At 46.3% G+C, this 14,993-nt stretch overlaps 1 protein-coding gene across 35 annotated transcripts in view; it reads right to left on the reverse strand.

Annotated features, from left to right (window-relative positions):
* The window catches only part of ZMYND8 (zinc finger MYND-type containing 8), a 148,831-nt gene that overhangs the window by 16,164 nt on the left and 117,674 nt on the right, over positions 1 to 14,993 (reverse strand). For 21 of the 35 annotated variants that reach the window (XM_021920969.2, XM_017944736.3, XM_017944731.3 and 18 more), the window contains 4 exons: positions 13,111 to 13,491; positions 10,629 to 10,819; positions 3,779 to 3,859; positions 1,261 to 1,339 (listed from right to left, as the gene is read on the reverse strand). In XM_021920969.2, the coding sequence (XP_021776661.1) occupies positions 1,261 to 1,339; positions 3,779 to 3,859; positions 10,629 to 10,819; positions 13,111 to 13,491 (732 nt within the window). The remainder of the gene's footprint in view (positions 1 to 1,260; positions 1,340 to 3,778; positions 3,860 to 10,628; positions 10,820 to 13,110; positions 13,492 to 14,993) is intronic. The other 14 variants (XM_017944752.3, XM_017944747.3, XM_017944742.3 and 11 more) reach the window with 2 other exon arrangements.

The following is a 14,993-nucleotide window of genomic DNA, read 5'->3' on the forward strand; positions in this document are numbered from 1 at the left end:
CACTTGAGGCCAGGAGTTTGAGACCAGCCTGGCCAACATGCTGAAACCCCGTCTCTACTAAAAGTACAAAACTTAGCCAGGCATGGTGGCGCACACTTGTAATTCCAGACACTTGGGAGGCTGAGGCAGGAGAATCACTTGAACCTGGGAGGCAGAGGCTGCAGTGAGCTGAGATTACATCACTCTACTCCAGCACGGGAAACAAGAGTGAGACTCTGTCTTTAAAAAAAAAAAAAAAAAAAAAAGGAAAACGAGAAGAAGCAACAACACCCAAATATGCGTCCAGAAAGAATGAACCAAGGGCTCCTCTCCAGGGGGCTCTGAAAGGATTCATGTCTGTGACTTCGATGCAGATCACAGGTGAGCAGGTAGGCGCATCTGGGCATGGGTCCTCAACCTAAGAGTTCTGCTGCTGCCAGCAGCCCATCTGATGCTATGTGAGGATCTGAAGCAATCACTCCTACCTTTGGGGAAAAGCTTATCTATACAGAATGATGGGCTAAAACATCTGTCAATCTAATCCAGGGACCAATAAAGTATTTTTCTCCACACTGAGCAGTGCACGGGAAGCATCCAGATATTGTTAAAGGGCCCGGCATTCAATGATGAACAGGGTGAAGAGTGACCAGACTTGAACTGTGGCCATGTCACTTTGAATAACTTCCTCAACACGGCAGTCTCCTCCCTTGAAAACTGGGGATATATCCACAGCATGCAGAGTGTGAAAAAAAGAAAAGGAAAACCAGGGATATAACAGATCTCTTTATCACAACAGTTTGTGTGATGAAATTAGTTAAGTTCACTGCAGCCTCAACTTTTCTCAGGTTCAAGTGATCCTCCTTCCTCAGCCGCCCAAGCAGCTGGGACCACAGGAGCATACCACCAGGCCCAGCTAATGGCTTAAAATTTTGTGTAGAGATGGGGTTTCGCCAGATTACCCAGGCTGGCCTTGAACTTCTGGGCTCAGGTGATCCTCCCATTTGGGCCTCCCAAAGGGCTAGAATTACAGTGTGAGCTGACCAACCCTCATTATTTTATTGTTGAGGCTGGTGTTCTGAACAGAGGAAAGGGGGGCTCCCACCAACACCCGCTCTTATACCTGGTCTCTCCAGGCCAGACTCTCAGGATTCTGTGGTCTCCTACAAGTCATACAATCCTAGCCTAGTTTTAACTGCACTCACATCTGGGCTTGACTCCAGAGGTACAAACAAGTTCACACACAAAACCCTCCTCAGTCCAGACCAACGTGTCCGGCCTTACCCAAGTTGTGTTTCATTTCGGAGAGCTCTTGCTGGTGCAGCCACTGGAGCTTCTCTATCTCGATCCTCAGTCTGCGAATCTGGAAGAGGGAGAGTGAGCATCTTCAAAAGCTGTCTCATGCAGTTCACCAGCAGGTTTCAGAAGCTCAACCACGGCTGGCTGTGAAGGGTACGGGAATCATGCTAACCTTCCCACAACTATAGTTCAGAGAGGTGAGTACTAGTGAGTGAACCCAAATTTACCAGAAACACTGGTTCAGAAAACCAAGTATAAACAGGCCATTGATTCCAAGAAATACTGGCACGAGGGAAAGCCACTTAAAGTGACAAGGACCAGACTTTCATATAAATAATATATTAAGGGTTTGATTAGGATTTTGGTCTATAAATATGAAACAAATACAAAGATAGCTGGATTTTCGCTCTTACATAACATTTAGGTGGTGCGATCCACACTTATTCACCTGAAATTCCAAAGCCTGACATCTCTGAAAACCAAAGGGTATTTCTGGGCAGGGGAGGTGTGGCTTTGGGGCCAAACTCATTTTGAAGGGAAAATAAACTCGACCTGATCTGATAGGAAACTAACTAAACGGTGTTTCGGCCAGGTGCGGTGGCTCACACCTGTAATGCTAGTACTTTGGGAGGCCAAGGTAGGCAGATCACCAGAGGTCAGGAGTTCAAGGCAAGCCTGGCCAACATGGAGAAACCCTATCTCTACTAAAAATACAAAAATTAGCCGGGCATGGCATCGCACGCCTGTAATCCCAGCTCTTGGGAGGCTGAGGCACGAGAATCATTTGAACCCGGGAGGCAGAGGTTGCAGTGAGCCAAGATCATGCCACTGCGCTGCAACCTGGGTGACTCTGTCTCAAAAAAAAAAAAAAATTAATTTAAAAAATAATAATAAACAGTGTTTAATTATCACAGTAGTTCTCAACCGGGGCAATTTCGAGTACTCTCCCCTGTCATGAGAACATCTGGAGTCATTTGTGGTTGTCACAGTTGAGCAGTGTTGCTGGCATCTGTGTGTAGAGGCCAGGGATGCTGCTCAACATCCTACAATGCACAGGACAGCCCCACAACAGAAAAGTACCTGGTGCAAACGTCAGTATAGCTAAGGCTGAGAAAATCTGATTTATTCACGTAGTGTGCACAATCACATTTCATTGCAGAAATGGTGTCTCTAATTGTGGGGGGTTGCATATTACCTCTCTAAAATCCAAAAAACTTCTGGCATACATCCAGACCCAAGGTTTCAGGTGAGATACTATGAACCCGTATTTTCAACCACACACCAATTCTTACAATGTATACAAACAAGAATGAAGTTGTTTCTAAAGCATTATTTTTTCCCTTCTTCTTTGATGTCCGAAGCATAATCATAAAGGTCATATTTGCAAAACTATTAAGGGGATTCATTGATTTTTCTTGGGTCCTCTCTTAAATCTTTGTATTCACAATGTTTTCTGTTTAAGGAACCACAAGGTTGCCTTCCTGAAGATTTTCTCCTCTTCATCTGAGCACCAGCCTAATGCTGCCAAGTCCTAAAAGGTCAATAGCTCTGCAAAGGATTCCCACAGTTCTCCAACATCACCTTAGATGACCTCTATAAGTCCTGCCACTTGTCATTTCACCTGATAACCTGTTTGTATCTGGTCCACACTGTACCATCCACAGACCGGGAAGTGGCCCACTCTCCAAGCCCTGATAGGGAATTAGCCTAAAGGGGAAGTTCAGGGAGGTATATTTTTATAAGTGGACACTTTATAAGTGGATAGCTTAATTTTTTTTTTTTTTCTCCTTAAGAGACAGGGTCTCATTCTGTCTCCCCAGCTGGAGTATAGCGGCACAATCACAACTTACTGTAGCCTCAAACTCCTGGGCTCAGGCAATCCTCCTGCCTCAGCTTCCTACAGAACACACCACCATCTCCTGCTTGTTTTTTTTTAAATTTTTGTAGAAATGGGTTTCACTATGTTGTGCAGGCTGGTCTCAAACTCCTAGCCTCAAGCAATCCTCAGGATTCCCAAAGTGCTGGGATTACCACAACTTCCCAAAGCGCTGGGATTACAGCCACCACACCCAGCCAATGAAATGTCTTAACCACGTTCTTCTCTACGCAATTACATAATTATGGAGACTCCAGTACACAAAGTATTGAACAACAAGAAGCACTTATATTAAAAAGTCCAAACTTACAGAGAAGATTCAGGAGCCAGTTTTACATGAAGCAAAAAGAACTGGTGTCCAGTTTCACCAGTAGGTTAACTGAAGCTCTGGTTTTGGCTGTTTTATTAGAAATGAATTGATCACACAAAGCAGGGCATGTCTCCACAGCCCCAGCTGACTGGCTAAAGGAAAAAATACCCTCATCGACAATCACAATCAGTAGAGCCAGCTTAGTGACCAAGTCAGGATCCAAGAGGGGTTTCCAGAGAAGCTTCTTCAGGGTATCACCTTTAAAGCAGCCCATAAAACACTCTTAGCAAATAAGGAATTCATGTGTCACCTCTGACCTCAGCTATTGTGCTTCCAGTAGTGTTTTTAGAAAGATCGTTGTATATTTCTGTCATTGTTCCTTTTATTGCGTCCATCATCTGAAAGATAAAAACAGAAACAATTCAGCTGATCACTTCTTGGAGGCTTTTCCTGGAGACAAATACCTAAAATCTATCTGTATAAAGCAGAGGTTCTCAACTCAGAGCAATTTTGTCCCACATGAGACACTGGGCATTTCTGGTTGTCGTGACAGGTGCAGGAGCGAGGAGAAGGGGCTGCTACTGGCATCTGGAGGGTGGAGGCAGGGACGCTGCTAAACTTCCTACCTAAACCATGCTAAATGCACACAAGGACCCCGCACAAAAAACAAAAACCTTTGAGTCCAAAATCACCAGCACTGAGGTTAAGAAACCCCAATATTAACAGGGTAAAAATTTCCAACAAATTTCATGTATTGCATTGTGGTGCCACTTCATAACCATAAAGCTAGTTTCCATACCCACATAAAGCTAGTTTCTATACCACAGTTTGGCTGAAACTGGAGAGGCCAAATTTGGCCCCCAGATGTGTGGTGGTTTTTTTTTCGTTTGTTTTTGGTTTTTTTGTTTTTAAGGGAAGTCTCACTCTGTCGCCCAGGCTGGAGTGCAGTGGCGCGATTTTGGCTCACTGCTACCTCCGCCTCCTGGTTCAAGCGATTCTCCTGCCTCAGCCTCCCAAGTAGCTGGGATTACAGGCGCACACCACCACGCCCAGCGAATTTTTTTTTTTTATTTTTAGTAGAGACGGGGTTTCACCATTTGGTCAGGCTGGTCTTGAACACCTGACCCTCAAGTAATCCACCCACCTCGGCCTCCCAAAGTGCTGAAGCCACCGTGCCCAACCCCTAGATGTCTTTTATTTGGCCAGCACGGTAGGTTCAAGAGAGGGATTACTGTTTTAGTTTTCATTATTTCCCCTTAAAAAACCAGCACCGTTTTACTGAGGTATATGCATATACTACACCATTCATTCATTTAAAGTATACAATTCAATGGCTTTTAGTACCTCAGAGTTGTGTATCTATCACCACAATCATTTCACAACATTTTCATTATCCCGTAAAGAAAATCCCACTGGCCAGGCGCAGTGGCTCAAGCCTGTAATCCCAGCACTTTGGGAGGCCGAGATGGGCAGATCACCAGGTCAGGAGATAGAGACCATCCTGGCTAACACGGTGAAACCCCGTCTCTACTAAAAAATACAAAAAAATAGCCGGGCGAGGTGGCGGGCGCCTGCAGTCCCAGCTACTCGGGAGGCTGAGTCAGGAGAATGGCGTAAACCCGGGAGGCGGAGCTTGCCGTGAGCTGAGATCCGGCCACTGCACTCCAGCCTGGGCGACAGAGCGAGACTCCGTCTCAAAAACAAAAAAAAGAAAGAAAATCCCATTCCCCCCAGCCTTAGTCTTCACTTCCCGGTATCCCATCCCCCCTCCCCCAGCCACTGACAACCACTGATCTGCCTTCTGTCTCTCCACATTTGCTCAGTCTGCACATTTCATATAAATGGAATCACACAACTCAAGGTCCTCTGTGATTCACGCATCCGTGCTGCAGCAGGCAGCAGAACTTCATTCCTTTTTATAGTTCATTTTATAGATATGGCTGGTTTGTCATTTTAATGCCTTCAGTCAAGACATTGTCTTTGCAGTTCATTTCCCATATTCTTTTTCTTTAACTATCTGACCCTTGAAGGCCATCAGCCAGTTGGTGACATCAGCTAAGGTCCATGCAGCAGGCACCCAGGGATTTTCTGACTATGTTCGTAGGATGAATTTCTCTTCTACCTCCCACCTGCCAGCTGACCCTTCCCCCATCACAGCAGAAAGAGGAGGGGACAAGAGATCAGGCTCTGTCTCAGGCCCAGCTTGACTGGTATGAACTCTCTCCAGCGCCTTCTAGATGCCCCAATTCAGGGAGAAGGCGGGACAAAGAGCAACCTCGTATCTGATGCCTCACTATCCACAGCCTCTAAGCCTCGGTTTCCCCACAAAAAAACAAGAACTGCATGCCCCCCGGTAGGGTGTGCACGAAGATTAAATGAAAAAAACCACGCAAGGACTGTGTCTCGTTACCTGCCATGGAGCAGGTGTTCGTAAAGAAATACCTATTCATCTTATTTTTAAAGAAAAAGATATTCATACAAGTATGCAATTGCGTAATTGCTGCCAAGCCCCAAAATAGTAGGCCCAAATTCGCCGCAAAATGGAGTAAAATGAATAAAATCTCTGTTGAGATTTCCACGCTCAGCTTGCTGTGGAGTCCACACCAGGCCACTGTCAGCGAAAACACTGTGCACTTTCCACAGCTTTGCAGCCTCCTGCACTTGCCTCCTTGCTCTGTTGCACCCACTGTGTCCATTTTAAAAATTACAACTAAATGGCTTTACAAGAAAACTTTAGAAAGTGGGCGAAATTCAATACATTGCTAATGCAATGGTCACATTCCATTTCAAAGATATCATGCATTCGTGGACTGCCTTTTACTCTAAACTTCCAAATATAGCAAAGACTTCAACATCAGTAAAGAACACCACTCTGCCAAAACACACAGAACTGCGTCTTCCACTCCAGGTCACCTCAGAGACAGGAAAAGTTTATCGGCTCCCAAAAAATGTCACTGTGTTCATTTTTTTTAACTTCAAAGAAAACACCTATCAAAAAAATCATTCCTGGACAGGCACGGTGGCTCATGCCTATAATCCCAGCACTTTTGGGAGGCCAAGGCAGGCGAATCACCTGAGGTCAGGAGTTCAAGATCAGCCCGGCCAACATGGTGAAACCCCATCTCTACTAAAAATACAAAATTAGCTGGGTAAGACGCCATCTCTTAAAAAAAAATTTTTTTTAACAATTTTTTAAAGAACAAAGGGGATGCAGAAGGTAACAGAATTAAAATGGTTGCAGGAGCTGAGAAAACAGCCTTCCTGCAAACCACTAATCAGATCCACTCAGCAGACCTCAGCTTTCCCATTCATGAGCAACAGCTGGGACCAAATCAAAGGAAGGTGATGTAAGGACAACTTAAGGTAGAACAAGAGATCATTCAGGCAAAACCAGACACCTACTTAAATCACTAACGAGAAAATTACCCCCTTTCAATTCTCTAATAATCCTACAGAATCCTACAGATCGCTTTAGCAAGAAGTCTCAGTTTGGTACTGTTAGGCCTTGAACACTTTCATGACAACCTCCCCCGTGTTTTGTTTTGTTTTGTTTTGTTTTGAGACAGAGTCTCGCTCTGTTGCCCAGGCTGGAGTGAAGTGGCGCAATCTCGGCTCACTGCAACCTCCACCCCTTGGGTTCAAGCAATTCTCCTGCTTCAGCCTCCTGAGTAGCTGGGTTTATAGGTGCCTGCCACCACGCCAGGCCAATTTTTGTATTTTTTAGTAGAGATAGGGTTTCGCCATGTTGGCCAGGCTAGTCTTGAACTCCTGACCTTAGGTGATCCACCCGCTTGGGCCTTCCAAAGTGCTAGGATTCCAGGTGTGAGCCACTGTACCAGGCCTTTTTTTTTTTTTTGAGACACAGTCCCGCTCTGTCCACCCAGGCTGGAGTGCAATGGTGCAATCGGAGCTCACTGCAGCTTCAAACTTCAAGACATGATCTCCATGTCTTGCTCAGGTTGGTCTTAAACTCCTGGCCTCAAACGATCCTCCCACTTGAGCCTTCCAAAGTGCTGTGGTTACAGCCACTGGCTCAAACAGCCACACTGAATCCTAAGAGCAGTTGCTTATAAAAGTCATGTGGCAACAGTTTGTGGCATGAACATGTGTGATCAGCAGGCTTGTTTGAAATGCATAAAGCAACTCAAAGCCAGGTTAAGTGCATGCTGTCTAGGGCCTGGCTGCTATCATTCAAAGTCCAGCTTGGCCGTTCACTAGTCTGTGACCCTAGACACACTGTGTAGCATCACTGGGCTTCAGTTTTCTCATCTATAAAATTGGGGTGATAACAGTACCTACACTTCATCAATTTGTCAAGAAGACTGAGTAAGTAACATAAAAAAGTGCTTAGGACAGCATCTAGTCCAGAGTAAATACTATGCAGACATATTGCTACCTTATGTGGTGGGAAGGCTGCCGATGATCCCAACCTAGTACTATTTTGTGCCCATCTGTAATCCCCTCCCTCTGACCTAGCAACTTGCTTCTAATCAATGGAATACAGCAAAGGTAATGGGGTGTCACTTCTGTGATTGGCCTAAGTAAGCCTGTGACTTCTGTCTTGCCGGCAGGCTCTCTCCATTGCTGGCTTTTGAGACAGAGTTTCGCTTTGTCGCCCTGGCAGCAGTGCAGTGGCACAATCTCGGCTCACTGCAATCTCCACCTCCCAGGTTCAAGCAAGTCTTGTGTACCAGCCTCCTGAGTAGCTGGAACCATAGGCGCACACCATCATGCCAGGCTGATTTTTTGTATTTTAGTAGAGACGGGGTTTCACCATGTTACCCACGCTGGTCTTGTACTCCTGAGCTCATGCAATCCACCCACCTCGGCCTCCAAAAGTGCTGGGATTATAGGTGTGAGCCACCGTGCCCAGTCTCCATTGCTGGTTTCGATGAAGCAAGTTGCCATGCTGGGGAGGCCCACATGGCAGGGAACTGAGGGTGGCCGAGACCACCAGCCCTCAAGGAAGTGAATCTTGCCAGTCACCACCTAAATGACCTGGAGAGTGGATCCCAGTTGAGCCTTTGTGTGAGTCCCAAACCCTTGCAGACACCACGACTGCAACTGCAAGAGATCCTGAAGCGGAGAGCCCTGTGGAGCCGGGCCCAGATTCTTGACCCACAAACACTGTAGGATAATAAAGGTGTGTGCTGTTTAAAGTTGCTAAGTTTTGTGGCAATTTGTTCTGTAGCAATAGATAACAATTACACCTACATAGAAGCAATAAAAAGAAACATGACCAATGAAAACTCATTTGGGTAAAAAAAAAAATCCGTATATATTTCTCTCACCATTGAGAATTTAAAAAGATTCCTCTTCCCTTAACTCAATATAATAAAGCTAATTCTTTATCAGTAAGACTATAAGAATTTTAGAAATAGGCTGGGTGTGGTGGCTCACACCTGTAATCCCAACGCTTTGGGAGGCCTAGGAAGGAAGATCAGGAGTTTGAGGCCAGGAGTTTGAGACCAGCCTGGGCAACAAAATGAGACCCTGTTTGCATTTTTAAAAGAGAAAGAATTCTAGAAACAACCATCCTCAATTATTTTCATCCATTCTCTCTGAAAACTAGAACTGTTTACTCATCAGTATTAATAATCTACTCATCAGTAAAGAGTAAATTATTACCTACTTAGTAATTTACTAAATAATCTCTTGGCCGGGCGCGGTGGCTCAAGCCTGTAATCCCAGCACTTTGGGAGGCCGAGACGGGCGGATCACGAGGTCAGGAGATCGAGACCATCCTGGCTAACACAGTGAAACCCCGTCTCTACTAAAAAATACAAAAAAATAGCCGGGCGAGGTGGCGGGCGCCTGTAGTCCCAGCTATAGGGAGGCTGAGGCAGGAGAATGCCGCAAACCCGGGAGGCGGAGCTTGCAGTGAGCTGAGATCCGGCCACTGCACTCCAGCCTGGGCGACAGTGCGAGACTCCCTCTCAAAAAAAAAAAATCTCACTAGATTATAAATCAATAGCTATTGTTAAGTTATTGATAATAACTGAGGCCAATAAAAAGAAAGCCCAACTATGTGTTAAGCACTTACTGCATGCCAGGCACTGTTCTAGGCCTTGGCAGTAAGCAAAACAGATCAAAATCCCTGCCTTTGCGGAGCTGACATTCTGATGGTTATTATTACTAATGTGGTCTAATGACAAGGTACACAGTACATCAGTCCAGGGCACTCTCACATGACGCTGAGAACCGCAGATGGTATCTACCTGAATTCAACAATGACCATAAAAGCACTTGGCAGGCCGGCCGTGGTGGCTCACACTTATAATCCCAGCACTTTGAGAGGCCGAGGTGGGTGGATCACCCGAGGTCAGGAGACCAGCCTGGCCAATATGGCGAAACCCCATCTGTACTTTAAAAATACAAAGATTAGCCAGGCATGGTGGCACATGCCTGTAGTCCCAGCTACTTGGGAGGCTGAGGTAGGAGAATTGCTTGAACCCAGGAGGCGGAGGTTGCAGTGAGACAAGATCGTGCCACTGCACTCCAGCCTGGGCAACAGAGTGAGATTCCATCTCAAAAAAAAAAAAAAAAAGCACTTGGTAAATTAAGAGAAAAAAAGAAGGGGCCTGTGCTGAGACAGTGACCATGAGTTTGCCCACAACAGGCAATCCTGCCCACCAGGCCACTTAATAGGGACTGTGCCCCAGAGGGCAGGAGAAGAGGGAGAGGGGGTCCCCTCGGTCCCCCTCCTCATCCATCTTGATTCCTGGAAAAATTAAAGTGTGTGCATTTCACCTTGCCAGTCTCATGTTTAAGACTCTGTCACTTCTGCTCCACATGCAAAGCTCTAAATGCAAACCAAACCCCTGGTCAGTTGTTCACTGAAGGATCAGTCATGTGTTCCAGTGCCTTAATAAGTGACTTGAATTCTCGAAGGTAATTCTGATTATATGTCATTTGCACTTCATAAACTGACTTTAGAATCTAAGCCCACTTGGATTAAGATTCAGTCCATTCCAATGTTTCTCTGTTAGACCCAAATGAAAGAATGTGGTCTTGGAGATTCTGTTTAAAAAATAAAAAGGGTCTTCCTTCCTAAACACTCCCTAAAGCCTAAGAGGTTAAGACGCTCATGCTTCCCCTTCCAAGGCCAAGGTTCTGGCAACCTGCCAGATGCCTGCCGTCTCTGCGGCAGCTCTCCCATCCACTCACTTTGCTAGTGTACTTGGCAATATCAGCGGCGACATCGGCTGAGGCGGTGGCGATGGGCAGGTCAGCGTTCACTGAGGACACAAGGGTGCTTGTGGACCCCGAGCTGGTGACCAGGGGCGATGACTGTGTGCTGGTCACCAGGGTGATGGTGGACGTGGACGGGCTCTGTGTGATCTCCTTCTGCTGGACAGCTAGGAAGGCAAAGCATCCTGATTATCCCACGTGGGAAGGACCCGTCCCAGCATAGAGCTGTGGTGTAGAAGCAAAGCCCCTAATATACGTCCTGAGAACTTTTCTACTTTTAAATGACAAAGATGCTCCCCTTGACCAAACTCTATCCAGGTTTCTCGACTAGGCCCTAACCTTGGCCTGGAAAGACTTGAGCAAACACTGACAGTTTCTAAGAGCTCAAGAGTGCATGCTAGGATGACCCCAACCCCCACTTAAAGCACCTGCCTGGGAAAACTCAGTGCTGGCAAAAGTTTTCTTCCAGCCAACACCTGAAGACAGGACTTCAGCATCCCAGTCTCTATGGGAGAGTAGGGGCCCAACTTCATGAAGTGCCCGTTAGCAAATCGAGATGGGTTTCACAAAGACCAACCCCTCATCTTGCTTCTGTGATGTTTAACTTCAACGACTTGCTCCCATCCCTACTCCCTCATTCTCTCTTTAAAATGCCCAGTCACCTCTGTACAAATCAAAGTTAATTTCAGTTTATGTTAGACTCTTGCCCCATTACAGTAGTGTATTACCGATTTAAATCTGTCTTTACCCCTTTAACTAGGCCCTACTTTGGTGTAAGACTATCTGAAGCAATGAGCCTCTTTTTGGCAGCACTCTTTTTTGTTTTTTTTGTTTGTTTGTTTCTCTGGTTTTTTTTGTTTTTTTTTTTTTGAGACAGTCTCACTCTGTTGCCCAGACTGGAATGCAATGGCGCAATCTTAGCTCACCGCGACCTCCACCTCCAAGATTCAAGGGATTCTCACACCTCAGCCTCCTGAGTAGCTGGAGTTACAGGCATGTGCCCAGCTAGTTTTATGTTTTCTTTTCCATTTTAGTAGAGATGGGGTTTCACCATGTTGGCCGGGCTGGTCTTGAACTTCTGGCCTCAAGTGATCTGCCTGTCTTGGCCTCCCAAAGTGCTGGGATTAGAGACATGAGCCACCGCGCCCAACCCTCTTCTTGGTAGCAATTAAACTCCCCTGGGGAAGCCTCCTGCTTACGAGATACGAAGACAGAAGACAGGAAGCAGCAATCCCAATCTCAAATATCCTAGACTTGGCTTTGCCCCACCAACTTTTTAAACAGCAAGATTACTCCAACTGTACTCTCAATTTTGCCTGGCCAATTTTTCAGGACCCACTCCCTTGCCATCTTTGAAGTGTTTCACTGGGGGCCAATTCAAGACCTGGCCACCTTTCAACCTCACATCCTGCTGCTCACGAACCCCACTCACAGGGGCGCACTCACTATGAGCTTCCGCTGAAGAACCCAGCCTTTGAGGATCTAGATGCAGGTTTCCTGATAGAAAGAGATCTACATCAATGCTCACAAAAGCCAGACAAACTGGTATCAACCAGTCAGATCAGCACTGTGTTTGGCCTAATTTCAGCTCCAGATGGAGCCTCCTGTAGGGCTGGTGGGAGTTCTGATTCTGCAACTTCAGCAAGTGGTTCTCGAGGCTGGCTCATCTTTTGTGCGTGACGAATTTCCAGTTACTAAGGTAACCTTCGCTATCAACTTCTCGCACTGTACTTTTTCCAAAATAATTCCAAGAGGTTCCCTCATGTGCACAAGGAAATTTATACAAAGATATTCACTGCAGCACTGCTCACAGTAGAAAAAAAACTGAAAGCAACCTAAATACCCATCAGGAGGGGAATGCTTTAAATAAACTATGGAATACTACGCAGCAGTCCGAAAGAACAAGGCAGGGCTGTATGTGCTGACATGGATGGACCTCCAAAACATGCTAATGGGTGGGGGAAAAAAAAAAAGCAAGTATGGTACCATTTTTACGTTTTAAAAAAGAAAAAAAAGGGGGAAAAAGGACTAATTTTATGGCATCATATACATGACGCGCACATATATACATACAGATATGTATATATACATATACATGCATACATGCATAGAAAAGCCTTTACAACGGTTGATACTGGTCACTGTGGAAGGGAGAGAATGAAATGGAAGGTAAACGGGACAATAAACTTTTATGTAAAACTTTCTGCCCCCCTTTTAAGGAGAATATATGCATGTATAATTTATAAAATGAACAAAAAAACTTTTTGAAAGTAAAAAAGCAAGTAGCAAAACACTTTTTAAAAATAATGCCAAATGAAATGTGCAAGGCCTTCAAGATACAATGGCCAGGAAACAAACGAGAACTAAAAAAAAAAAAACAAAAGAGTAATGACTTTCTCCTGTCGATGTGGCAAAATGGGAGCGGGCGCCACGGAGAACAGAAGGGGAGGCTCGGTACCTTTCACAGCCTGTCTGGTCTGATATCTCGTCCCCTGGGAAGACTGAGGCTGCTGCTGCTGGTTTTGCTGCTGCTGCTGCTGCTGCTGACGCTGCATCTTCTGCATGTGCCACTTTTGGGAGGACGTTTGAAACTTACTTGATGAGTTCCACACGACCCGCTGCACGGCCGGGGCAGTCTCCTTCGGTAAAAGCGGCCTCTGCTTTTTCACCGGGCTTCCTGTGGCGGCGGGGGCCGGGGCCGTGACGGTGACCGTGGAGGACGTGCTGGTGGTAGCTGTGGCGCCAGCCGCGGGAGTTTGGGCGGAAGAGCGGGTGAGCACCGGCGTTTCCGGGGGAGACTGGCTGCCCGCCGTCGTGGATGGTGGAGCTTTACCTACAACTAGCCAATGCATGAAGAAAAAACAAACAAAAACCGCGATTTCACTCAGGTTCGCCTGCAGGGTCTTGACGCCAGCAAGTTCTGGGTAAAACCTACGAAAGCCAGGAAAGCCGAACCAATTCGACGTGCCAGGCACACCGCGCTGGAGGAGTACATTCTCACCTAACGCTGAGGCCACTTCTGCTGCGTCTTCCATCTCCACGAGCACCGGCCTCCTTTACTGAGCGCCGGCTCACATCTGAGATACAAGTCAACACCTCTGGGGGCCAATGAGGCAAACAAGACCCGGCTCCTATGCTCAAGCTCCCCTACACCTAGTGGACAACGCAGTGAGCGAACAGATTCAATCTATGTTCACGCCCTTTTCGCAAAGTTAAAATCTAGTTGGCACCTTGAGAGAGGCCCAGCGGAAGTGAATCGAGAGATGAAGAGAAATTCTTTGGCTAGAGAAGGTAGAAAGCAATACTCCAAAGAACCAGATGGCCTCCGAATGGTCAAAGAAGTAAGTAACACTCAATCACCCAGAAAGAAAAGCATTCTTTTTATCTCTTCTGATTCCCTCCAGGACAAAGTCTGAAGGCGGTACTGATAGCCATGACAATACCAGGAACACAAATTCTGCCCCAAGGCCAGAACCTTCCCCCAACGTAATGGTACTGATCTAGGATTGAGTAGCATTGCTTTGGTTTTGATTGGATTTACTCCTGTCACCAGCTTTTATGTATACTGTGCGCTACTGTTCTTATTGGGTGGTGTTCAAGTCTAAAATGAGTTTTATACTTGCAGATGGTTTTTTCAGGGGGAATTTTTTTAATAAAAAAATAAATTGAGGCCAAGCATGGTGGCTCACGCCTGTAATCCCAGCACTTCGGGAGGCTGAGGCGGGCGGATCACCTGAGGTCAGGATTTTGAGACCAGCCTGACCAACATGGCAAAATCCCGTCTCTACTAAAAATACAAAAAACTTAGCCAGACGTGGTGGTGCACTTGGGAAACTGAGGCAGGAGAACTGCTTGAACCCGGGAGGCGGAAGTTGCAGTGAGCCGAGATCGCGCCACTGCACTCCAGCCTGTGAGGCAGAGTGAATGAAACTCCTTCTCAAAAAACATCACTAATAGGCTGGGCCCAGTGGCTCATGCCTGTAATACCAACACTTTGGGAGGCTGAGGTGGGTGGATCACAAGGTCAGGAGTTCGAGACCAGCCTGGCCAACATAGTGAAACCCCGTCTCTACTGAAAATACAAAAATTAGCCGGGTATGATGGCACATGCCTGTAATCCCAGCTACTCGGGAGGCTGAGGCAGAAGAATTGCTTGAACCCGGGACGCGGAGGTTGCAGGGAGCCAAGACCATGCCATTGCACTCCAGCCTGGGTGACAAGGTGAGACTGTCTCAAAATAATAATAAATGAAAAATAAATAAAGAGTTTATTTTATTTTATTTATTGAGATGGAATCTCACTCTGTTGCCCAGGCTGAAGTACAGTGGCACTATCTTGGCT

The sequence above is a fragment of the Papio anubis genome, chromosome 16 (genome assembly GCF_008728515.1).
Source record: "Papio anubis isolate 15944 chromosome 16, Panubis1.0, whole genome shotgun sequence".
NCBI lineage: Eukaryota > Metazoa > Chordata > Mammalia > Primates > Cercopithecidae > Papio > Papio anubis.